Here is a 27,023-nt window from a genome sequence, read left to right as displayed (position 1 = left end):
GCGCAGCAGCTTCGAGGCGGCGCACTGGACCGCTGGGGAGAGCTGAGGATAGGGGACTGAATTCTTCACACTTTCTCCTCTTCTGTCCACTTTCTCTCATTTCTTTTGTTGGTATAATCACCCGTTTTCTATTTTAATCTATAAATCCTTGTCGATCCGCACAATGTCCGGCGGCCCGCTGACCGGGTTGCTGGTCGCGCTGTGCGTCAGCAGCGCAGTCCATGGCGCACCGCAGAAGAGCAGGAGACAGACCGGCCAGCATCAGGTGTATCCAGAGCTGCGCGACAGCGCGGATGTTTCCCCAGGTTAGTGCACACAGGGCTACATGTTTAAGTTGTTCATTCGTTTTTTTTGGTCTGTGAATACACATGAGTACATCATTTCAGTTGTTTGTTGCGTTCACAATCAGAGGTGGACAGAGTACTCGACCCCAGTACTTGAGTAAGAGTACAAATACTACTGGTCAAAATTTACTCAAGTAAAAGTAGCTCAGTCAAAATATTACTCGAGTAAGAGTAGAAAAGTACTTGCTTTTAAAGGTACTTAAGTAACCACAAGTAAATGCTTTTAAATTTACTTTAAGTAAAAGTAAGAGTAAGAGTAAATTTATCATTTTCCACATCAGTAAATTACTATATTTTTTCTAAATTAATTTAAGGATCTTTTAACTCTTGTTTCTGAGAATTAACTCTTTGAAACCAGCTGCACTGATGTGCTGCTTTTAGAACCACAATGTTATATAAAACCTGAAGAAGAAAAAAGAGCAGACCTGAAAGTAACGAGTACTTTTCAGCCTTCCTAGAAATTTACTCGAGTAAAAGTAAAAATATTTGTCTTGGAAATGTATTCAAGTAAGAATAAGTGCCAAAGAAATCTAATACTCAAGTAAAGTACAAATCCTCTGGATATGTACTTAAGTACAGTACTCAAGTAAATTTACTCCGTTACTGTCCACCTGTGCGTTCACTTCACTGAGTTTGTGACGTGAAGCCTGATTTATGGTTCCGCGTTAAATCTACGGCGTAGGGTACGCGGCGACGCGCTCCATACGGAGCGCGTCGCCGCTGCGTTGATGTAACGCGGAACCATAAACCAGCCTTTTAGTCTTAATCAGTGATCATATTTTGGTGTGATATTGAATATTGTTTGTGTAAGGATCGTTCAAAACGAGAAGATTCCTTATAATCTTTATGCGTTGGTACCTTTTTTATTTCCCCTGTAGTTGGCTGTGAGGAAAACGGTCGGTCATACAAGGTGAACCAGCAGTGGGAGAAGTCCTTCCGTGGAAGCACACTGGTTTGCACCTGCGAGAAATCAACAGGCATCCAGTGTAAAAGCAAAGTCGAAGGTCGGTGAGAGATCAGCCTGCACATCTACAGTACTCAGTGCAGTGTCAGATGTTTGAGAGTTGTATCTCAAACATTGTTGAGACACAGTTGTTGTGTGCCCACAACAAACAGATTTCTATTTCCATTTGCTAAGTCAGGACTGCGTTTTTACGAATCGATGTGAACACAACCCAAAGCAGCGTCGCATAACCCCCCTCTTGACCTTTTGGTCCTTCCTTTGTTTTTCTCTCTGTAGAGGAGACCTGTTATGATAAGTACAATGACCGGACATACCGCGTTGGGGAAACCTACGAGAGACCAAAGGATGGCATGATGTGGGACTGCACATGTATTGGTTCTGGTCGGGGCAAGATCAGCTGCACCATTGCAAGTGAGTTTGCATGCTGTTCAAATAGAAGTACTTAATGTGATTGAATATTACTACAGGCCAGCTTGAGCTAATTTCTTTTAAATTTAGGCTGTATTTACCTTTATATGCTGCTTGAGTGGATTCTGTTAGGATGACATTTAAATCACATAGGCTACTCAATCCCTTTTTTAATTCCCAGAATAAAAAAAGTTAATCTAATTTGTTAAATAAATTGCTAAACACTAGATAAAAAAAACAAAAAAAACAGTTACATTAAGAACATGTTGTTAACCAAGCGATTTGGTGCATTTCGTCACTCACAGATCGATGCCATGATGGCATTAGGTCCTATAAAATCGGGGACACTTGGCAGAGGCCTCATGAAACTGCTGACTACATGCTGGAGTGTGTGTGCCTTGGAAATGGCAAGGGAGAGTGGACATGCAAACCAGTTGGTGAGTAGAGGTTTACACCCAGACGGGTTCACCACTCTAAATCTTTGATCACAACAAACATGATATATTAGTGACATAGTAATTGTTAATGTGAGAAAACTGAAAACATTGTAAAATCATGTGATTATTGTTGGACTTGGTTATATGTAAGCACAACCTTAGATTAACATCATGTAACTTTTTCACCATGCCAATACTAAGTACCCCTATTATTGAACAGATTGTAGATGTATATAGATTTACTAGGTGCTTTGGATCATTGACCTCTTACAGCTGAACTTCGACTTAGTTTTAACCAAACTTTAGCCGTCAGACAGATGGCCCTATCTGACTCTAGAGTACTTAGTATTCAGCAGATTTATGGCCCACTCAATGACTGCATAGCGTCCAGGTCCTGTGGCTTCAAACAATCCCAAATCACTCCTCAACTACCATGCGTGCCAGTGTGTGTGAGGTGTTCCTGCTAAAATATTTTGTTTGGCGTTTGCCAAACAATAGCAGCCGGCACTGAGACCAAACAACTCCAAATTGGTCTCAGCTGTCCATAACACATTGTTCTAAAAGTCTTCAGGTTTGTTAACATACTATTCTGTGAACCTCAGTCACACTTCAATGTTCTTTTTAGATAAAAACCCCCTTGGACACCTACTTTCCCCAAAGACCCCTTAAAACAAACCATTTTTGTTCATTCTTCTTCCAATTGTGCTGTGATGAACTTTAACATTTAACATGCCTGGTGAGGCCTGTCGGCTCTTTGGCATTTTCTCTGGCCCCAGGTCTGACATTTGGATAATTTTACGATGACATCCATTCCTAAGATTGGAAACTGTCTTAAATGGTTTCCTATTTTGAATAATCAAATCGTTCTCTCTTTAAAACACGAGACTTTCCAGATTGATGTACACCAAACCTTCTCCAAGGCATCTTCTTATGCCTTTCTCTCTTGGCATTATGTTAACACACACCTGAACGCTCTAGACTAGTGTTTCCCAACCTTGTTCCTCGGGGCACTGTCCTGCATGTTTTAGATGTTATCCTGCTCTAACACATCTGGCTCAAATTATGGACAATTGACAGACTTGTGTAGAACTTGATGACAAGCTGACAGTGATCCAATCAAGTGTGTTGGCGCAAGGAACCATGCAGGGAAGTCTGTGCAGAGGAACGAGGTTGGGAAACACTTGTTTCCCAACCTCTATACCAATAAAAAGGCTAAAACGTCTGCTTTAGATGTCTGTACACCAGTGACCAATTCTTCAAAGGTTGAGGAGCACCTGGCTCTAACTTGCACTCATCTTTGTAGATGATACTTCCTCTTTCAGTGGTTCACCCACCCCATCTGCAGGAAGCAGTAAAGGAAGTAGTAAAGGGATACTTAGTATGGCCTGCATGAACTTTTCAAGCCATTGAACATTTATGTGTTTTTTTTTTTAATTTTTATCAATCTGCTATTTTCTTTTCAGCTGAGCGTTGCTATGACAACAATGTTGCATCTTCTTATGTGGTTGGGGAGACATGGGAGAAACCATACCAGGGCTGGATGATGCTGGACTGCACTTGCCTGGGAGAGGGAAATGGACGCATCACTTGCAGCTCCAGGAGTAAGGACAACACAAGATAATAAATATATATATATATATATATATATATATATATATATATATATATATATATATATATATATATATATATATATATGAAAAAAAAACTTTTATTTTATGGGGAGTTGCTGATTTCTGTTCTTCCCCAACCAGACCGTTGTAATGACCAGGAAACCAGGACGTCCTACCGTATTGGGGACACTTGGGCAAAGACAGACTCAACTGGCAACGCTGTGCAGTGTCTGTGCTTAGGAAATGGTCGTGGGGAATGGAAATGTGAAAGACACACCACGGGCCGAAGTGAGTTTTACTTAAACCTGCCACAAAAATCTGAAAATCTCCTTCTGCTGTTCTGACTGTTGTTCAAAACCCTGCTATTTCTCTTTTGTGCAACCTGTCTGATGGTAAACAGCCACAGGTGCTGTGGTGTTGTCCCCCACCAGTTCCAACACCCAGACAGAGGCGCTCACTGAGGGAACCTGCCGCACAGATTCTGGTGCCTACTACTATGATGGACAACGGTGGATCAGGAACCAAGGCAACAAACAGATGATGTGTACCTGTCTGGGTAATGGAGTCAGCTGCCAGGAGTGGGGTGAGTGTACAACAGAGGGAAAGGAAATAGGATATCAATGGGAAAAAAAGAGGAATTATTACATTTTTGTAGATGTGCCGCTTCATGACAAATCCTCTTTAGACTGTTTATAATTGAGTTCAACTACCTTAAGATAGATTTGAGAGGCCCCTTTCCTGTTAGAGTACTAACTGATATATTGATAATTCTTTTGTAGAAGTCTATTATTCAGTCCCTGCGTTAATTAATCATTTTCTCCCTCCATTTATGCAGAGGCCAAGAACCAGGTGTATGGCGGTAATTCTGACAGCCAGCCTTGTTCGTTCCCCTTTGTCTTCATGGGAAAGACCTACTACTCTTGCACTTCTGACGGACGCACAGATGGGCAGCTCTGGTGCTCTACAACCTCAAACTATGAAACAGACCAGGAATACTCTTTCTGCACTGAAAAGAATGGTGAGATTCATGAAGAGCTGTATACTTGAACTTCACTCCCAAGTTGGTTTTCTTGATGTATTAAAAATAATTACTGCTGAAAGCTCATAATTGCTTGTCAGTGATGTAATAATGATTACGTTGTATTTTGGTCAAGTCAGAACTTTGAAGTAAACATTATATGTCTGTCTCCATCCCAGCCATTGTGGCGACAAGAGGGGGAAACTCCAACGGCGCCCTCTGCCACTTTCCCTTCCTCTACAGTGGTCGTAACTACACGGAGTGCACGGCTGATGGGCGCCGTGACAACATGAGATGGTGCGGCACCACCCACGACTATGATGGAGAGCAGCTCTTCGGATTTTGCCCCATGGATTGTGAGTGTCTCAATTCAAGTCACATTCAGACTTGAGCCACCATCTGCTGCATAACCTCTCAGTGCGTTAGGCTAAATGCAAACTGTAACATGTGGTAACCATAACTCAGTGCGAGAAGGCTAAATAAAGGCCTTCATCTATCATGTTCTCTTAAATTAGGACGAATTAACGTAAGCATCACTTTTAGAAAATTGGGGAGAAAATAACTGGTGTTTGGAGTAGTCATGGGAGAGTGATAATCCTTTCGAGGTTCTTGCATAACATTTCCATTAAATCCACAGACTTGACACTGGTTTGAACCTAACTGAGGAAAATTCCCTGTCTGAGCACATGCAGCTGTGTGTATGTAAAAAAAAAAAGCAGAGCAAATTGCAGATTATTTTTGTTCTCAATGTTTGTCTTTCTTTAATTAGCTCAAGAAGAGGTGTGCACCACCAATGATGGAGTGATGTACCGTGTAGGGGACAAGTGGGACAAACGCCATGATGTCATGGGTCACTTGATGCAGTGCACATGCCTGGGCAGCGGCCGTGGAGAGTGGAACTGCATTGCTTACACACAGCTGCGAGGTCAGAGAGCTCACCTCTCCTTAACTTGAAATAAACCTATTCAGACATGTGACACCAGAACATAAGAGCCATATTTTATGTTACTTTTTTTCCTTTATTTATCCAGATCAGTGTGTTGTTGATGGCGTCACACATGAAGTGAATCAGGAATTCTCCAAGCGCCACACAGAGGGATACATGATGAACTGCACCTGCTTCGGACAGGGACGCGGACGCTGGAAGTGTGACGCTATCGGTGCGTTCTTGCCTTTTCTAATTTGGCTGCTGGGGATTTAAACACTCAGCACTATTGTGTCTGAGAATTACGTCTCCACCCTTCTCTTTCCTTTCTGCTCAACACTTTTTGTTTCATTGTGTTTTATACAATAGATCAGTGCCAAGAGCCACAAAACAGGGCGTTCTATCAGATTGGAGAGGAGTGGGACAAAGTCATCCACGGCATCTCTTACCGCTGTTATTGCTATGGCAATGGAATCGGAGAAATGAGATGTGAACCCCAACAGAACTACGCAGGTAAAAGAAAACAAGCATTTTTACAGAGTCATGCCATATAGTACCACATTTCCACAGAGGCTCAGAAGGCAAAAGTCCAAAGACTGGTCTGTGTTGTTTTTCATGGTTTTCAATACTGCTGCAATTTCTCCTGCTGCCTTGGATATTTTGTATTTTCGCTATCTTTACTCCATGGTGAAAATTTCCAACAGTATGAATTCACAGGCAGGAAGTTGAGGCTTTTGTGTGATGTAAAATTATAATTCAAAAACCTCTGGTCAAATTGATCAATAAATTAGAATCAAGGTGTAAAAAAAAAAAGAGAGAAATTGAGAAGACTCCTTTCGAATGGTTAGGGTCAAACATCTGTCTAGCCATCATTTCTTGATAATGCAAATATGCCTTCATGGACTCGTTCCCTGGTTTTATTTGCTGACAGGAACTCTGAAGTGATGTAACAGCCTGGCTGTAGGTGGTGAAGTCAAAGTTCTTCCATAGCAAACTGCGTGGGCTTCACAGCTGTGCTTTTCTCTATGTTTTGATTAGGTTTATAAACTCTGAGGGTCAGAGATGTCAGAGATTGCCAACTTTCTACAGATTTTCACAAGTTTGGTGTCTCAAGTAGCAGGTTCTGTGTTCTTGAACATCCAACTCATGACTGTGCATTTTATTATCTCACCAATAAACACAAAGGGACATTTTCTAGAGTAGACCAACAACGGTACAGTGAGATTGTTTCAATCAAGTCCAATACTTATCACACAAGAAAAGTTCCTGGTGTGTAGACATGAAAAAGAAGGGAACTGCCTCCAATAGTTAAAATAAATATAAAAACACTATTGTGGTCTGAAGGTTAATTTGTATAAAACAACAAGTGCCTCATATACATGGGTGCTGCACTCACTCAAGTGTTGTACAGTCTTAACATCCTTCCTCTCACATACCCCAACTTCACCTCTCATGGTGCTGAAAAGAAAAGAAAAAAGCTCACTTGACAGGTTGGTGCCAGGAAGGAGGTGGTTTGGGTGTTTTTCCTTGACTTTGATGTCTGGCAAAAGGCGACGTGTCGGCCAATCACAACTCCTGTGTTCTTCACTTAAGACTTTGCAGTTTGGGAACTTTTTCCCTCCCCCGCGTGGTGCTGAGTTATGTTTTGCTAAACTCTTGAGAGAAAAAGAGATGAACTGCCGGACAAAGGTGGCAGAACTGAATGCTGTCACTTCCCCCTACTGTTTGCATAGAAGTTGCTTAATTTGGCATACAAAAGCACATTGTGAATTTGAAAAACATAAAAAGCTTTGCTTTAAATTAGCAGTGGCAGATCTGTATGAAGCTATATGTGTGTGATGAATATAGTGCTCATTTGTTATGTCAGACTGTAAGATGTCAGTGGGTGCTGAGGTGGTTTTAACACCGTCTGGTGGTTAGATTCTGTCTCAAAATGATGAATCCCTTGGATGGAGTTCATCAAAAAGGAGCCAACTTTCACCCACGTCTCCTTCAGATAACACTGCCATATTGTGTGAAAGTCTTTTTTTTCTCTCTCATGGATAGCTGTAACTTTGTCCACCAGCTCTAACACCTGCTGCTCAAACTCCACAGATGGCCACAGACCCGTCCAGGTGATCATCACGGAGGCTGGAAAGCAGCCCGACTCCCACCCCATTCAGTGGAACCCCCCCTCATCCGTCCACATTACACAGTACATCCTCAAATGGAGAATTGTGAGTCACACTGTTGGATCTTATTACGAGTCCTGAATTGCCTCTTTCTGTTGATTTGTTTTTCCTTTTTTTTCAACTTTAATTTCACATTAGTTCATTGCTGGCATTAGTAAACGCGGTTCAAGGGCCTCGATGAGGTCAAGAGCATTTGCTGATGTTGACTAAAGTTTGAGCCTGAACAAACACAGTGATTAGAGGGTACATGAACTCTCTTGTACCGTCTACAAACACAAACACTGTTTTTCTACTCAACTCCAGGATAAATATCCCTTCTCGTTTCTTTTTTTTTTCATGCGTCTTTTTCCCTTTGAGGATCTTAAACAGGGACAGTTAGTTGAGCTGTTTATGAACATCAAGATAAGTAAAACAGATTTCCTTTTAAACAGCTTTTACTGTATCTTTTGGACAGCAAAATCACTCAAAGAGCTTATCCAGCTTCCCTGCTCACAACATTTTTGAGTTTTCCAGCTCTGCAAAAAGCTGTCTAAATACTCATAATTCAGGATTTAGCAGTAAATTGGTGTGAACTCCCATCTAGACAAGAATGCACAAAAAAATTTGTGATCCTCTCTTTTATTAATAAAGAAATAGAAAATCATTGGGATTATATTTTCACTTTCTAAAAGATGTATATTTGCTTTAAACTTATCTGGCTAAGAAAACTGTTTCTCCTCATAGTCTATTCACTTTGGAGTATTCAGCAACAAAATGGTTTTCTCTAGCTTTATTTTTAGCATTAGCATTAGCCTTGAAAGCTATCTTTTACTTTTTAACTCCATCTTGCAGAAAAATAGCCGTGCTCCCTGGAGGGAGGCTATGGTCCCTGGTCACCTCAACTCCCACACCATCAGCGGGCTTCGTCCAGGAGTGACCTACGAGGGTCAGCTGATAAGCATTCTGCGCTACGGACGCCGCGAAGTCACGCGCTTCGACTTTACAACCACACATGGCTCCTGTGAGTAAATGACAAGATTCACATCCTTTGAATGTTACAAATCTAAACAAACATCCATAAGAACATTTTGTCCCGTTTATTCCTGAAGTGGAAACATCAGAGGGAGAGACGGATGCACCTCCTCCAGTTATGGACACGTCTGAGTCCGTTACAGAAATCACCTCAAACAGCTTTGTTGTGTCCTGGACGTCGGCTTCTTCTACCATCTCTGGCTTTAGGGTGGAGTATGAGCTCAGTGAGGATGGAGCTGCACCTAAGGTCCTGGGTGAGAGTCTTTAACCATAACTTCAACTTCGATGGATGGATGGATGGATGGATGGATGGATGGATGGATGGATGGATGGATGATGGATGATTGGATGGATGGATGGATGGATGGATGGATGGATGGATGGATGGATGGATGGATGGATGGATGGATGGATGGATGGATGGATGGATGGATGGATGGATGGATGGATGGATGGATGGATGGATGGATGGATGGATGGATGGATGGATGGATGGATGAGCTCAAATACTTTGGTGATAAATGGACTCGGGCCTTATATGGGTGTTTAATCTGGGTCCCATTTAAATTACAAATGCAAACCCAATTTAAATAAGGACCAATATGGTGGACAATTGCACATTGGACCCCATTTGACCCCTCAAATGTTGGGAATTTACAGAACAATATGAAGCGTAATCTCACTCAGGTACAGGGTTATCTTTTTTTAATTGTTTCTCGTATGTCGAAGTTCTAAATGATGTGTCGGTGCTTAAATGTCAATGAAAAAGAAATCTATCAGGGTTGAGCAAAATTGATAAAATTCTCCATCATTATGCACTTACTTTAATTCCCCAATTAAATTATCCACACTCATTACCCTCAACCTCTAGATCTACACGAAATATTAGATGTAGCTATTTTACTGTGAGATAAACAACAACAAATTCCAAATCTACTTTTTATATGATACTGATAATCTTAATAACTACCCTGTTGTTCCGTCTTCAGATCTTCCTCGCAACACCAACTCTATTACCATCGCCGATCTCCTGCCAGGACGCAGATACAACGTCACCGTCTACGAGCGGCTAAATGAGGGGAAATTAAATCCCATTCTGTTCACCACTCAGACTACAGGTGAGAAAGCAGCTGCTTCCTGCTTGTTGGGACATTAAACCCAGAATAGCGCAACATTTTGTGTACTTTTGGACATGTAATTGTTACTTTCTTGTCCTGCATCAGCTCCTGACACACCTACTCTGCATCCCGTGGATGATGTTCAGGATGCGTCCATCAGAATCAGCTGGACTAGGCCTCAGGCTCCTATTACCGGTAAGACACTACTGCGTGTTTGTGTGTGAATATGCAGATTCTCAACATTTTTGCAGCTGTTTAACCACCGTCAACCTGCTTATGTGGGGTTATTCAGGTTATCGCGTGGTATACACGCCGTCAGTGGAAGGAAGCAGCACCGAGCTGAACCTGCCAGATTCAGTGAACTCAGTCAACCTGGTGGACCTTCTCCCTGGCCTGCTCTACAACATCAGCATCTACGCGGTGGAGGAAAACCGGGAGAGTGAGCCTGTTTCCGTCCAGGTCAGCACTTCTGGATCTCCCAAACAAGGTACAACATTTGTACAAAGAAACTCTATGTTTCAAATGATGAAACTATAATTATTGAAACCCACTGCATACAGTACATATTATATGAATGAGCACATCTGTCAGACATTTAAAGTACATCTATTTTTTATTGGGCTCGTTTTCTGATGGATTTTGGACTTCTTTTGCTGTGAATTGAACACGCTCAGATTAAATTCATCTGTAGATTTTTTATGAGGCTCTCCAGTGTAAGCCAGCCTCCAGGACGGCCTGGACCCTTTCAGATTGACTCATTTTGCCTGGACGTCCACTGGGACCGAGGTCAGACAGTTAGCCAAGTGCTGGCCAAGCAAGTCGGGCTGGTATTTGATTAGAGCTCCAGCAGTACGAGTGTCTTTGTTGCTTTGGGAGCAACATGAAAACTGAGGATGGTGGCCAGATTCGATCAATAAAAATGTAATTTAATGGTAGCTAGCATCATAGTTTGGCACGAGCCCAAGCTCAGAGGGAACCCCAGGGATCCCCAAACTGCAGTCAGTCGAGCGTCAGCTAGTTCTGGATCCCAGTGGTGCTCTACTGAAGCGCTGCCTGGCCTCATTTCAGCTCATTTCATTGTTGTCATCAGATATGAGGATGGATGGACAGATTCAATCAGAATGAATGCAATTGATGCTAGATAGTGCCGTAGCTTAAAATGAGCCAAGCCAGGTAAAAATAGTTACTGAGATTAATCAGCTCCTAACAGAGGTAAAATAAATGAATAAATAAATAAATAAATAAATAAAACAGACTTCAAATGGACTCTTCAGAAAACCTATGTGTTAATAAACAGGAGATTTGTCCAGTTCTTTTTTACAGTTGATGCCTATAAGTCAATGAGAAAAACCCCTCTTCAGAGTGTAGTCACAATACCTAGTGGTACAATCATGCACATGCAACCGAAATCACCATGTTTAGTATATAGTACAGTGGATTACCATTTTTGGCTCCCAAATTCTTGTGTCTGCAGAGGATCATTTACTGTTTCACTTTCCTTGAAAAACAAAACCAGATGCTGTGGGAATTTTTTCCCCTTACCCCCATTTGTCTTTTATTTTCTGCTTTGTTTGAGCCAAGATCTGTAAATGATTCACGGTAGATCTTCAGGGTTTGGATTTGTGCTCCACCTACAGTTTACAGTTAGTTCTCTATTAATGCAAGAATGGCAGTGTCATCAGGAAATCTCACAATATGATTCTGACGAGTTATACTCAGGAAGAAATTTGAGTTAGATTATGTTGATTGTGAAAAGCCTTGTTGCGCTAATGAAGTTAGAGTCAGATGTTGTTTGTTTGGGGCCCAACAAGTGTCCTTTGTTTCAACAGAACAATGACCTATTCATAACAACCAAAAAACTATGCATGAAAAGAATATTTACATGAAAAACAGCCAAATGTAATAAAATGTAATATAATGAACAGAGATTTACTTTTACTTTTAAAAAATACCATAAGAAAACATTAATCAAATACTTTCCCCTCTACAGCGGAGATGAAAGCTCCCACAGACCTGCAGTTCTATGAGGTCTCAGACATAAAGATCACCATCACCTGGACTGCTCCACCCAGTGACGTATCTGGATATAGGGTGATGTATTCACCTCTGGACCGTGATGGCGTCGAGCTCAGGCCTCTGCAGCTGCCCATCTCACCCAACACGCATGCTGACATCGACCACCTGCAGCCCGGGACGCTCTATCGCTTCTACGTCTTTGCCGTCGGCAGTGGAACAGAGAGCAAGCCGCTCGTGGGAGAACACCACACCAGTAAGTGCCCCTGCGGATCACATCCCAAGCACAGACGCAAGGGATTTCAACAAGAAATATAAAAAAACTGAGATGATTTTCTTACATGTTTTATTTTCTGTCCTCTGCAGAACCAGATGCACCTACAGACGTGCGTTTCACTGACATTGGACACGACAGCGCGTTGGTCATTTGGGAGGCTCCCAGGGCCATCGTTAGTGGTTTCCGCCTCTTACTGAGCATTGAGGGTTCCAGCCCAGTCGAGAAGAGGATCCCTGGAGGAGTCAACCAGTACTCCTTGAGAAATCTCCGCCCAGACACGGAGTACACTGCCACCTTGTACTCTGATCTCAACAGTGAGCTCAGCGAGGGAGCCACTTCATATTTCACCACAGGTCAGTTTTAAGAGAAGCAGATCATTAACAGTCATGAGCATAAATTCTCTTGAAGACTTAGATATTATTTTCCCCCTTGTGTCTTTCTCCCAGCCCCCAAGATGGGTAATGCTCCTGCTTTCACCGCTGATGTCACTGATTCCTCAATCATCATCTCCTGGATACCTGTACAAAGGTTCAGCTACAAGGTAGAAACCTCAACCAGCTCCCACATATTTAGAAAGAGAAAAAAAGTTAATCATCTAGAGTCTTTGTAACAAAAAATGTAACCATAACCATAACTTTTTTAACCATTACATAGTAACAAAATATTTGGAAATAAGCAGACTTTCTTAAAGATTTAACAGATTCTTCTTCTGAGAACTGTAATCATCCAAAATAATCAGGTGAAAGATTTGTTGAATTAGGTTTGTCGTCCCAGACCTTTTTGGATGTTTATCTTCCTTGAAATATTTTTTATCTTACAAACTGTGCAAGTTTCTTTCGTTGGGTATGTTGTACCCAAAGTGATAAACTTCAACACCAAAAACATGGTTGTCACAGTGACTCATCATCATAACGTATTTACTGACCTGATAAAAGCTAAAGATTAAACCAAAACTCATCTCACTCCAGTCAATTGAGCATGGATTGGTGCATTTCTATTTTTGTTTAATATAAGATGATTTAATGTATAATCTTTTTAAATATAAGAGGCAACAAAGCTGCAGACAAGTATCACCTGGCTGTGCAGCTGCCTTGAGCTTGGTGGAACATTCCTGTCTTCTAGATAGCTGTTTTGCTCTAACTGCCCATTACTCATCTGGTTTGGATCAGTCTGCCCTCACGTATCAGTCTTGCTTTCAGCCAGAGCTCATGCTCAGTCTCCTCGCCTTGCCAAGTCATGCCAAGCACTATGAGGCAGACAGACACAATTAGCCACCAGCGGTTTGTGAACACAGTGGAGCATTTAGAATTTAAAGGGTCAGATATTTCCAGAGGCTGATGGACAGCTACAATCTGCTTGTAAATTGGATTAAACATTGTCAGGCTGATGTATCTGTATTTTAAGATGATTAGGTAGCTGTTTGTGGAAATCATCACATTGTGCTGCCCCCAGCTGTAAACTATTAAAAGTAGATTTGGAGACGTTTACTTTTCCAAGGTTTTGTTCACCACATTTACTTTCTCCTCTTCAGTTGTCTGTGCTTCCCAGCGTGGAAGGAGAGTCTCCCAGAGAAGAGACCTCTGACTCTGGACGTATTGACATTAGCGGCCTGAATCCTGGAACTCAGTACACCTACAGTGTTCAGCCCATGTACAACGGTCGCAACCGAGGAAACCCCATCACCCGCAATGTTGTCACTTGTGCGTATCACCATGCTTTAAACTGAATGTTTTTTTTAAATCATGTTGCCAAGATTAACCAGAATTGTTTGATCCTAGTGTGAGTCAACACAACAATTTCGAAACCATTAGGGATGCGTTTGTGCAAGATCTCAATGCCATGCAATCTGATTGTTTTATGTGTCATTGTATACTTTTCTTATGTGCAGCTTTGGCTCCTCCCACTGACCTCAGAGTGGTGTCCAACCCTAACACAGGACATCTAACAGTCTACTGGTTAGCCTCCATAACACCAGGTAAATATTGACTGAGCGCCCTACGCACATTTGGATCGTGCCAAGTCTCAACCTTGGCCTTTGATTGCTTTTTTTCCCATCAGAACAAATGTCTCTTCCAAGTATTTCCTTTTCATTTCTCACAGCTATTCATAAATTAAAAACAAAAGGAAAAGAAAACAACTCAACATTATGTTAAGTCTCCTCCAAATGTATCCTGTTCCTCCACATTCTCTGTAGGAATCACACAGTACAAAGTGACAAGCACACCGACCAACGGCCAGAGAGGAAATTCCTTGGAAGAGTTTGTTCCTGTGGATCAAGACTCGTGCCTTTTAGAGAACCTCAGTCTGGGCGTGGAGTACAACATTAGTGTGTTCGCTACCAAGGACCATTTGGAAAGTCTGCCAGCATCCACCATCATCACGCCAGGTACAGGTTATGAAGAATGAATTTATTCATGTTTAAAAAAAACAAACAGTTTTGTCCACAGAAAACACTTCAGAAATAAAAACGTCTGGTCCCGAGGGAAGAATGAGATTGGACTTTTAGCATTTAAGGCTGGGTTAAAGTCAAAGTAGAGCCACATTCCTGTCGACAAAAAGAGGACTAGGAATAGAATTACACAACAGTTAGTGAACAGATGGTAAAAAGTGGCTTTATAATATGAGGAGAAAATTGTCAACTTACACATTCAGAAAACAAAACACAATCTTCCTTTTTCAGTTCTGTGCATGTACAGCCTTGATTATGATAAACGCAGAAAAGCAATATTGTTCTTGTCACAAGGGAGTTCATGTATGAGGCCTTGGTTTAAGATGCAACAAAGTGTGCCTCTAGTGGGACAAAGTGGTATTACATGACACCATGGCCCAAAATGTCATTTTGAGGAGCAAAATCAAATGGTCAAAGTTCAAAATTCAGTAAAAGTGGGTAAAGATCTGAATACAACTATAGTACTAGGTAGTACTTCTCTCGAACATTTCTACCATCAGTCACTATTAGATATAAGGCAAAATCAAAATAAAGACAAATGTCTCATGCAGCTTTATTGTTATACTAACAAGAACACTGGCTCAGCTATCAAATGCATGGACATCACATTTATTGCTAATGTAACTTTTCAGCATGACCCGTAATGCACTGCCTACAATTTAATTTCTTTTAATCTGAATGTTTTTTAATTGAGTTTTTTTGTAATTATCCAGCATGATATCATTGATGTAATCATTTTTTGCTTGTCTGTCTAATTCTGCCTGCGCTTTGCAACGAACCTAACCCTTTCAGAAATCCCTGCACCAAGTCACGTTGACTTTGTCAACATTACTGACAGCACCATTGGCCTGCGCTGGAAGCCTCTGAACTTTACGTCCATTTCTGCTTACCGGATAACGGTAGTAACGTCAGGCAACAGCCTGCCAATTTTTCAAGACATGGTGGAAGCGTCTGCGGGTTATTACACGCTTCACGGTTTGGAGCCGGGCGTGGACTATGACATCAGTCTCATCACTGTTACAGAAGACGGAGAGAGCAAGCCGACTACATACACAAAGCAAACACGCGCTGGTGTTGGTAATTCTTTCACTTCATCAGTGGGAAGGCTTGGGATTTTATCTTTCACGAAGGAACAATTACAGTCCTTCTGGTTAAAAGGGGACATATTGTGTTTTTATTATATCATGTAGATTCAGGCTTAATGATACATTTCTTTATGTGAATATCTTCAGATGGTATCTGTCAAACTAACTTTATACACAAGTATTATTGAAAGCTTCTAATGCAATCCAGAACAACCATTAACGTTTGTTTGTGTCACTAGAAATAATGTCCCAATGTTAAACTCAGTATTTGATGAGAACCGAGGTTTTTCAGTTGAGTCTTCACTGAAGCAAACATAAAAGTGTATAAACTTTGTCGCTGCAGGAAGTCTATACTATAATATTCTGAATAAGACAGCGACTCAAACAAGTGCTGACAGTGATAAGAAAATTCGACCGAAATTCAAAAATGACTAATTACAGTACTTAGTCGATTCAGAATTTGCTTTTGCAAAACATAAATTACAAAAATAAAACGTCTGAAGAATGAAGCGGTGCTCACACACAAAAATCACGAAAAAAAGTGGGCTGGTCAGGAAGCTGACTTTAAGGGGTACAGTGTAGATTTTGCCTGCATGACACACAATATAAGATAAATAATATTTGTTTTTTAGTGTCAGAGTAAACAGTCTGAAATGAGCATAATATGTCTCCCTACATTTATCATAGGTGTCAATACATTTCAGAACATAAATAAAATGTCAACCTAAGTAAAATGTCTATCATTCCAAAGTGAATTTGTATTTATTTTGTATTCATTTTTATTCTCTAGTCCTAATGAAAATATCTTCTTCCAGCCATGCCTGCCCCCACTAACCTGCAGTTTGGAGGGGTGGGCCCAGACCACATTAGGTTGACATGGACGATCCCCAATGTCGCCACACCAAGCGACATCACCCGATTCGTCATCCGTTACCACCCTGTAACCACAGATGATGACATCAGGGAGGTCAATCTTGGCGGGGCCACCAACACCTTCTTGTTGCAGAGTAAGATAACATCCAGTGTACACTGTCTGCTGAACTGTCTCTAAGGCCTTTAGAGTCAATTAAAGAGTTATAATTTGCTTTCTACTGCTCTATGATGGTCTATTTTAACTAACCCATTCTCTTAAAGACCTGCTGCCCAACACGGAGTACCGCATCACTGTTGTGGGAGTCTATGGGGAACGAGAAAGCGAGCCGGCCACTGGGACTCAGAGGACAAGTGAGTAGTGACTCCAGTTTGCACCAGTGGTTGCCTGAATCAAGATCCAGCAGTCCAACAAGTCTTGTTCCTGTTTACTTTTTAGAGTAGATTTTGTATCATCAATCTGTATTAAACATTGCAATAAATACATCACTGTATTGATAACCAGGCAATTCAATTGCATATAATGTATTAATTACAGCCATTTCTGCACCCTTACAATGTTCAATAAGAATTATCTTTGCTTACAAGTTAAAATCCAAGTTAAAATGTAACTTCCGAACCCGTTTTGTCCAGCTCTGGACTCCCCGACTGGTCTGGACTTCTCTGACATTCAAACCACCTCCTTCACCATCCACTGGCTGGCTCCCACTGCTAAAATCACGGGCTACCGGGTGCGCTATCAGAGGACGAGTGGTGGGCGGTACAAAGATGAGAAGTTACCCCCAACCAGGACCCGCTACACTCTGACTGGACTGACACCAGAAACAGAGTACATGATATATGTGTATGCTGTCAGCAACAATCAGGAAAGTCTGCCCCTGACTGGAACACAGGCCACCAGTAAGTTCCTACCTTGCAATTTAAAGCTCAATTTTAATTATTTATCATTTGTAATATAAAATAACTTACTTCCTTTTCCTAATTTTCCTCTTCTAATGCGTTTCAGTCTCCGATGCACCCACTGATTTAGAGGTGACATCATCCACCCCCACCAGCATCACCATTCGCTGGGATGCCCCCTCCGCTCCGATAAACAACTATAGGATCACCTACGGAGGAGAAAGTACTTCTGATTTCATTTATAGTTTCCTTTAAACGTCAGAAAATTTCAGAGTTTCACACTCAACTTTTCTTCATTGTGTCTCAAGGTGGCGAAACTCCACAGGAGTTTATGATCCCAGGTACCCAGACCACCGCCACCATCAACGGGCTGCAGCCTGGGACTGACTACACTATCACGGTCTACGCTGTAACAGCACGAGGAGATAACCCCGCCTCCAACACCCCTGTCTACATAACTCACAGGACTGGTACAAAAATGTCTGAAATAAATACATAATGAAAATAATATAATTGTTGATGTGCTACAGTAAAATAATCTCCTTTTCTTTTTTTTATCCACTTTAGATACTGAGGCTCCTACCAGCATGAAACTTGCTGAAGTGAGTGACAATGCCATCACAGTGCGCTGGTCTCCTGCTAGGGGACCAGTCAGGGGTTACAGAGTCACAAGTGTCCCCAAGAATGGCTTGGGACCCTCCTACTCCGAGGTGGTGGCCCCCGGTAAGTCAGGCTGGGGAAAAAAACCCACTCACAACCAGAATAAACGTCAGCGGTCATTGAAATATGTGTAGTTAACTTCATAAAAAGTATCCTCCTCTTATTGGCTACTTTTTCTGTTTTCCTGTTGCAGATCAGACAGAGGTGACGTTCACAGGTCTGATGCCCACGGCTGAGTATGTCGTGAGTGTTTACGCCCTGGGAAGTGATGGACAACCCTCTTCTCCTGTGGTGGAAAATGCTCTCACCGGTTAGTTTTGTTCAATTAAGATATAACTTACCCAAGAAAAGTTCAGTGAAGGTCTGTTCAGGTATAGGTGTGAGCTACGTGTACTCAAAGCAGCAAACAGGGATGGAAGGAAAGTCTTTTATGATGCTTTTGCACGGTCTGACTACTGTCTTGTTTTCTCCTCTACTGTTAGTTTCTTGAGTCTCTTGGTGGCCTCTGCAATGATATTCATATTTATATCGTAACATAGTGCATAAAGAGGATGAGAGTGGGAGTCCAACGTTACTGTGGGCCGTTTTTGCCTATAGTAGGGGTGGAAGACTGCAATAGCAAGACAATGCTTCCTCAAATTCAAACTGATATTTTCAGATGAAAAAAAAAACAAAAACTCCTTTATCACTTTCAGTGGTCGGGTAACAGCCATTTAAATAGCTTGTTTTTTTTTAACGTTTCTTCCTCGTCACTGTGATAAGAATCTATTCAAGCTCTGATGAAATAAGCAATGCCTAATGAAACGTTTCATAAATTACATTTAAAGCAGAAAAACTACATATTTAAGCTCATCATACCCAAAACATATAATGCAGAGCAAACGTACAGAATATTGCGTAAGTCTCCTCGGAAACTTCTGCCATCGCAGTTCTCTTACCTGCATGCAATCATCTCTCTATCTTTTGGGATCAGACAGCGGATTGATCTGTTTGTTGATCGATATATATGTGTGCAGACAGTGATATCAAAAACTAAGTGCGAATTAGTAAGAATCCTTCAAATACTCCTTCAATTACTTTCCGTGAAACGGATTGAAGAACAGTTTATTATCAACACGTTTGTCATACTGTGGCACAGGCATGGTGGCCGGCTCTGTTGGAGGCTGGAGGCGATACTAATTTATTATTTGTGACTTGAAAATTCCAGCTTCCCAGTGCAAATCAAGCAAGCTAAATAAGATTATGTAAATTTGAAATGTTTCATGCTTTGCACTTTCTTGTCTGAAAAGTGTACAATTTGTAATTAGTGTCTGGGTACTTGGGACTGAAATGGTGCATGGACTACAAAAACATTCATAAGACACATAGAGACTTAGAACGATAAAAACTTTCCAATGAAAATAAAAGCATATCATAAATAATTAAAGAAATAAAAAATGCTGTTATGAGCCAAATTACAATCTGAATAGGTGCGTCTTCAGTGAATTGAAGCGGGTTAGAGAGGGACCGTAACTCGAGGTGCAGCGTGCTCCAGAGTTGAGAACCAGCTACTGCAAAGAGGCGATCACACTACTTTTTCTTTTTTCATCATTTTCACCACTTTTTCCTCCATTTCTGCAGCGATGGACCGTCCAAAGGAACTGGCCTTCTCTGACATCGACTCCACCTCCATGCGCATCTCCTGGGACAGCCCAGACGGCACAGTGACATCATACCGCGTCCTGTACTCCAGCTCAGAGGAGGGAGAGAGGGAGCTGCGTCCAGCACCCAGAGGCAACCAGGACAATGCAGTGCTGCGAGGCCTCCGCCCTGGGACAGAGTACACTGTTAAAGTCATCGCCCTCCATGGACAAAAACCCAGCACACCGTTAGTGGGAACCCAGGCCACAGGTAGAAATGCATGAAAACACTGTCACATGAATGAATTAGTGTGAAAACGTGAATGTAATGGTTTGTTATTGTGTATCTCTGTCTCAGTAATCCCTGCACCCACCAACATGGTGATCTCAGACGTTGGCGCATCTGTCTTCACTGTGTCATGGAGAGCTCCAAATGCACGCCTGACGGGCTATCGTGTGGTTGTCACCCCCAAGAACGTCAACAGCCCCGGGAAAGAGATGAATGTTGCTCCTGACAGCACTCGTGTTGTCGTCCCAGGGCTCATGGTAAACAGTCTTCTCCTTCTTGTCTGAATACTTCAATTTATTATTTGTAATACAGTCTGTAAATATTAGATGTATGTCTCTGTCCTGTAGCTAGCAACCACATATCAGATACAGGTCTATGCTCTGAAGAACTTTGTCACCAGTCGACCACTGGAGGGAGAGACAACCACCCTAGAGGGTAAGTTGTTGCAACATTATTTGATGTTTCTGGCTATCAATCAGTGCTTATTTATTAATCCATTTCTCTTCCCTCACCCCCTGTCAATGCAGAAGTGAGTCCTCCTCGGCGCGTGCGCATCACTGATGTTAAAGACACTTCTTTCACACTGGGTTGGCGCAGCAAAACAGAGCCAATCACTAGTTTCCTTATAGAAGTCACGCCCATGAGTGGGTCTCAGCCCACCGTCAGCAAAACCATCCCCAGAGAGGCTGAAACCTACACATTCACAGGTAGGATACAGAAAAACAATGTTAGTAAAATGCCTGTGCTTTTCTAAAGGGAATCACTATTGTTTAACATTTTCCATGTGCTTTTTAGGTCTCCAGCCAGGCACACTGTACTCTGTTAACCTGTACACTCTGAATGGAAACACAAGGAGTGCTCCCTATTACCTCAGGGTTGAAACAGGTATGAAACAGTTCACTGTTCCATCTTTGTGTTTCAGTAATATTCATAAGATGTGAATATAAGTCTTTCTGAAATATTGACTTGAATCTACTCTAGTTATGTTTCATCTTAATGTAATACAATTGGTGGAATCCCAGTTTGGACATAAACCAAAGAAAGTAATGGATTTTTCACATTGATCGATAGATTCTATGGGATTTCTTGCTTGTGTTTCGTCTCTCAGATGTAAGTCGCTTTGGATAAAAGCGTCTGCTAAATAACACTAGTAGTAGTAGTAGTAGTAGTAGTAGTAGTCAGAGGTGGACAGAGTACTCGACCCCAGTACTTGAGTAAGAGTACAAATACTACTGGTCAAAATTGAATCCGTTACAAGTAAAAGTAGCTCAGTCAAAATATTACTCGAGTAAGAGTAGAAAAGTACTTGCTTTTAAAGGTACTTAAATATCCAAAAGTAAATGCTTTTAAATTTACTTTAAGTAAAAGTAAGAGTAAGAGTAAGAGTACATTTCTTATTTTCCACATCAGTAAATTACTATATTTTTTCTAAATTAATTTAAGGATCTTTTAACTCTTGTTTCTGAGAATTAACTCTTTGAAACCAGCTGCACTGATGTGCTGCTTTTAGAACCACAATGCTATATAAAACCTGAAGAAGAAAAAAGAGCAGACCTGAAAGTAACGAGTACTTTTCAGCCTTCCTAGAAATTTACTTGAGTAAAAGTAAAAATATTTGTCTTGGAAATGTATTCAAGTAAGAGTAATAAGTACCAAAGAAATCTAATACTCAAGTAAAGTACAAATCCTCTGGATATGTACTTAAGTACAGTACTCAAGTAAATTTACTCTGTTACTGTCCACCACTGGTAGTAGTAGTAGTAGTAGTTGTAGTAGTAGGTATACTGTAGGTATTGTCAATAGCTCTTTTGACAGTACAGCAGCTCTATACACCCCCATGTGGTCAGAAGTGGTATTGCTACACTTAGTTGCTTTAATACAAATTGATATATGACTAATTAAGCCTTACATCTGACACAAACGCAGCCTGATACTGTGCTCATGGTTGATAGAAGCTGGTGTTTATTGTTTATTATTCTTTATAGTTAAACCAGTGGTTCAGGCTCCCACCAACCTCAAGTTTACATCTCTAAAACCCACCACCATCTCCTTCACATGGGAGCCTCCTGCCACACAAATCACTGGATACTACATCACATATGAGGAGTCAGGAAGAGCACCACAGGACCTCATCCCAAGACCCCACGCAGGCCAGACCTACGCCACCATCACTGGTATGAGCAAGTCAACCAGTCTGCTTTTACTGCTGATGTTATTATCGGAATTTCACATTCCTTGAATGAGACTGAAAAGAAAAGTTACATCTGGAGTTGAGGAGGATATAAAGCAAGAGTCAGGTTGAAACCATGAATCCACTATATGATTATTTGTTGTCCCTCAGGCCTGAAACCATCCACAGAGTACATCATCAAGATCATTGCCATCCAAAACACACAGAGGAGCACACCTCTGGTGGGCAAGATCAGGACTCGTGAGTATTCCCAAGATTCTGCTTTCTACATGAAATATAATGAGATTACGAGATGTGACAAAATACCAGAAAACTGAAAATAGTTCAAGCAAAAGATTGTATAAAATGTAAGTATTGAATTGCTGCTTTTATACGTTTAGTTGCTTTAATATGCCGTAACAGGCTTTGAGCTGAAGTGTGCAGTCAATCAGCGTTTGGCTCCTAAAAACATAATACTTTTTATATACTGTTGTTTTTTTTTTACTGTATTTTGAATGTCTTTATCAATGCCATTCAAAATACCTAAGTGTGTTTGTAACAATATATGTCAGACTTTGCTATATGGTCGTACCGCAACGATGCTGCGTATTTGAATGTTGTTGGCTGAAATATCTAAGAGTAGCTCTGCTTTATCTGCCCCTAGTCTAACCTGCTTGCTTCCCTAACCCCATGTCTCCTGCCAGAGCCAGATCCCTTGCTTCCCTTGCCTCTGCCCCAGCCCCACCGCCCTCCTGGCCCAATGGATGTGCCCGAAACTGACAACAGAGTCCCGATAGGGGGCAATACCCAGGATGAGTTTAGTGGTCAGTACATAGAGAGGGAGTACAACGGAGACGGCGGGAGAGATAACGGAAACCCCCGTGAGCAAAGTCGTCAGCCCCTGGTCTTTGTCCCCCTCCCTGATGCAGAGGGCCGCAGAAAGCCCGTAGTGATTAATGTGCCCATTGGATCCATACTTGATATGAATGATACAAGACAGCCACAGGAGGTCCAAACTCAGACCTCCATCTCCTGGAAGCCATACAGTCAGAGTGATTCCTACCTGGTGTCCTGCCATCCTATCACACAAGTAGATGAGAAGATGTTTCAGGTAAGACAAGATAAGCCCTGTCCCTCTCATTATTATGATTATTTTAGGAGAAATTCCTCATTAAACAAGGACAGATCATCATTTGCTCTCCCTATGCAGATCCGCCTGCCAGGCAGTGCCACTACCGCCACCCTGATAGGACTTACCCCTGGAGAAAACTACAATGTGATTGTGGAGGCACTGTTGGGCGCGCTCAAACACAAGATCCTGGAGCAGGTCGTCACAGCCGGAAACACAGGTGGGCGTCCTGCAGCAACTGCAAAAATAGATACAAATTCAGTCAAAATTAAATACCGCAAAGGGCTCATGAGCACAGGGCGGTTACATTGGGAGTTTTTTAGGTGCAGGTGATCCAGAATTACCTCAAACTTGACACTATACTTCAAGAAGTACTTTGAAATTGTGCCATTATTTCTAAATGCAGCTCTTCTATAGCAATAAAACCTAAATTACAAGGAAACAGATGAACAGCGTGGAATGTTTTTGCTGTATGTTCACCTGTTCACCTGTATCTATGATACTGCCGAAAAATATAATTATTACAATGCTAATGAATTTTTGTTTTCAAGTACATCACATTACTGTTTTTAATCACATTTCTTCATCTACTCTCAGTCCCAAATGCAGTTCCTTCCGGCAAAGATTCTTGCTACGATGCCTTTAGTGCGACCTACCACGAGGTCGGTGCTGAGTGGGAGCGGATGTCTGAGACAGGCTTCAAGTTGTGGTGCCGGTGCTTGGGTCTGGGCAGCGGTCACTTCAGATGTGATTCATCTAGTGAGTCTTTGGGATATGTCAAACATTTAAAAACATGGAGAACATAGGCGTATTTAGAACTTGAATATATTTCACCTGAACTCTAATATTTTTTCTGTATTAGAGTGGTGCCATGACAACGGTGTCAACCACCGCATCGGCGACCGATGGGACCGCCGTGCAGAGAACGGCCACTTAATGAGCTGCACTTGTCTGGGAAATGGCAAAGGAGAGTTCAAGTGTGAACCACGTAAGACATCTTTATTTCCCAAAGACACATTCAGTGACCGTCTCTTGATGCTCAGGGGGTTGCATGTGAACTTTAATGTGTACATCGATCCACACAGATGAATCGATGTGCTTTGATGATGGCAAAACCTACCAGGTGGGCAGCCAATGGCAAAAGGAGTACCTGGGTGCTATCTGCACCTGCACATGCTTTGGAGGACAACAGGTAAGACTTTCTGATTTCATGTCAGAGGTCATAAGAACTGTTTTATTATTAGGTAAATGAAACATAACTTAATCCACATCTGTGTATGTTTTATCACATCAGGGATGGCGATGTGAGAACTGCCGCAGACCAGGATCTGATGACGATGTGGGTGTGCTGGAGCCTGTTAGATATGGAGACAACCAACTGCGCAAAGTGAGTAGGATTCTTTTAATGTCTGCTTAAATGGTCATTTTGGGCAAATATTTTGAAAAATATGTGGAAGATTATCAAATATGTATCAGAAATGTCTCAAATATTACCACTGCTCTTGTTCCAGAACATCCATTGTCCAATTGAGTGCCTCCGACCTGAACTGCTGGCAGATGCGTTCATTCCTAAAAACTCCCAGAAATAATGGATCATCCAATTTACATGTGCTTTGCCCCCTCACCGTCCAGTTGCTGCACTGTCTCACCTTGTAGAAGCCACGCCGTCTTTGACTGAAGCTGCGTTTTCATGTTTCTGACACGTTTATATGCTACGCTGCACTGCTGTCCGATCAATCCTGATCATTTTCTCAAGCCAGTCTTTTCACTGTCGTAATTTTCTGTTGATCGGCAAACCAAATAATGTTCTCCCACATGCTTTTCCTTGAACGCAAATAGAAGGTATGTAGGACTTTTGGTCGAACTCATGTACTTATCAAACTGACATGGGTTTTATTTTATTTTATTTTTTCCAATTAAAAATATTTTTGAACCATTCCTGACCAAAAAACAATCATGTCATGAAGTAATCACTGTGTTTAAGAATGTTTCACTTGTCCATGAAAATGTGTTTTTCTTTTCCACAACCTTCTCCTATAACTCGGGCTGTGTGATTGACATTCTGGTTTCTATTGTCTTTTTACTAATTTATCCTTTTAATCTCAATTTATGAATGTGTGAACTAGTTTGTGAGAATGTGAACTGGTCTATTTTTGTACTTTGTTGTTGGTGCCAAAGTTGTTTCTACCGTTGACAAAAAGAAGTCCCTTATTTTAATAAAGCTGGAGAGGTCCTGACATGTAATCTTTGTAATATGTGTAGTCTTTTTTTCATAAGCCGTGATGTGTAGGTTGCAAGTTTATTAATCATTACACAACACAGTCTTAAGCGTTAAGTTGTTCACTCAGAGCTTCAACATCCATGGATTCACATCTGGCAGGATGCTTCTGTGTAGTTTACCTCTTTTATCCGACAACCCACCAAGAAAAAATTACAAAATGAGTGGCAATGTGGTTTTTTTTTTTAATGCCACCACTTTTTGGCCATTTTTTTTTTTTTTAATATTAGAAAAAAATCTCTAAAATTCAAAATGAAGTTATTTAGTTATTTTGTTTAATTTTATTCTTATGTTGAACAAGTCAATAGTAATAGTCTACTTTTTTTGAAATTTTAGTTACTCAAAACCTAATTGGTATAATTAATTATTTAAATAATTACAATTTATGAAGACTTGCAACACAAATGAAATAATTAAAAATATGTAGTAAAGAAATGATCAGGAAACTGCACAAAGATGACTTTTTCTACAAACAAATCTATCATTTATGACCTCTGACCCAACAGCTAATGTGTAGGATGGGACTTGATGCAGATGATTACACTCAAAAAGCACGACCACAAACCTATTTCCTTTTTTTATCCCAAAGTTAAAGGGTCCACAATGTAAGGAAGTGAAGATTCTTGTTGGTGCATCTGTGTCAGTCACGAGGGATAATCCGGATTAAACTGCCCGATTTAAACCCAACAAGTCCAAGAGAAACGCTGAACTGAAAGTGAGTTTATTTATTCGGCGAGGAAAAATCTAAAAAATTAAAGATATAATATAAATGTGGTGTATCAAAGCGATTGCACTGCTGGGAGCCAAGAATCATGAACTGAATCAGGAACAGCGTTTGAAGATTTTGTTTGAGAAGGAAGAAACTATTCAAAGCACGAAGAGTTCGAGCCATAAAGCTCAGACAAGCATGACATAAGAAGGGTAAACAGGAAAGCAGCACACACATCCAAAGACAATACAAAAGGTAATTGAGGGTTAATTGACAGTGAATCCACCATATCAGTGACAAATATAACATACAGCTGCAACTGAAGCAAAACCATCATAAACATAGTTAAAATGAAAGGCCATAAAACAGACCTCACAGATGCTCCTTCTAGCTTGAACATCAACTCTTCGGCTGCACAGAAAAGTCAGGCTAGAAACCTGAGGCCAGCGTGGCCTGAAAATATTCTGTTAAGGACTGCAATTAACAACAGGATGAAACTGATGTGTGTGTGTGTGTGTGTGTGTGTGTGTGATCTAATACTGTTAGCTGCAAAGTTAGATCCCTAA

General features: G+C 41.2%; 1 protein-coding gene across 2 annotated transcripts; it reads left to right on the top strand.

The window, feature by feature from the left end:
* On the top strand, positions 1 to 25,456 carry fn1b (fibronectin 1b). 2 transcript variants are annotated; one of them, XM_061740888.1, is made up of 46 exons: positions 1 to 305; positions 1,223 to 1,348; positions 1,585 to 1,719; positions 2,022 to 2,153; positions 3,617 to 3,754; positions 3,908 to 4,054; positions 4,167 to 4,349; positions 4,602 to 4,784; positions 4,964 to 5,140; positions 5,554 to 5,709; positions 5,816 to 5,944; positions 6,079 to 6,222; positions 7,804 to 7,925; positions 8,712 to 8,880; positions 8,969 to 9,145; positions 9,881 to 10,009; positions 10,115 to 10,204; positions 10,302 to 10,496; positions 12,000 to 12,278; positions 12,389 to 12,652; positions 12,746 to 12,840; positions 13,831 to 13,999; positions 14,188 to 14,274; positions 14,494 to 14,685; positions 15,541 to 15,825; positions 16,649 to 16,840; positions 16,968 to 17,057; positions 17,337 to 17,603; positions 17,710 to 17,826; positions 17,912 to 18,073; positions 18,171 to 18,326; positions 18,457 to 18,573; positions 19,884 to 20,153; positions 20,241 to 20,428; positions 20,519 to 20,606; positions 20,699 to 20,878; positions 20,967 to 21,056; positions 22,157 to 22,345; positions 22,513 to 22,602; positions 23,046 to 23,452; positions 23,552 to 23,690; positions 24,068 to 24,229; positions 24,333 to 24,458; positions 24,556 to 24,662; positions 24,765 to 24,857; positions 24,982 to 25,456. In XM_061740888.1, exons 1-46 carry the CDS (start codon positions 164 to 166, stop codon positions 25,057 to 25,059), a joined length of 7,353 nt encoding a protein of 2,450 aa, XP_061596872.1. In that variant the 5' UTR covers positions 1 to 163; the 3' UTR covers positions 25,060 to 25,456. The 2 variants fall into 2 exon arrangements, with proteins under 2 accessions (XP_061596872.1, XP_061596882.1); XM_061740898.1 differs by lacking the exon at positions 15,541 to 15,825.
* Positions 25,457 to 27,023: the final 1,567 nt, after the last annotated feature.

Source organism: Cololabis saira, chromosome 2 (assembly GCF_033807715.1).
Source record: "Cololabis saira isolate AMF1-May2022 chromosome 2, fColSai1.1, whole genome shotgun sequence".
Lineage (NCBI taxonomy): Eukaryota > Metazoa > Chordata > Actinopteri > Beloniformes > Belonidae > Cololabis > Cololabis saira.
Note: the sequence above shows the minus strand (reverse complement) of the source record. Positions and strands in the feature narration are given on the sequence as shown.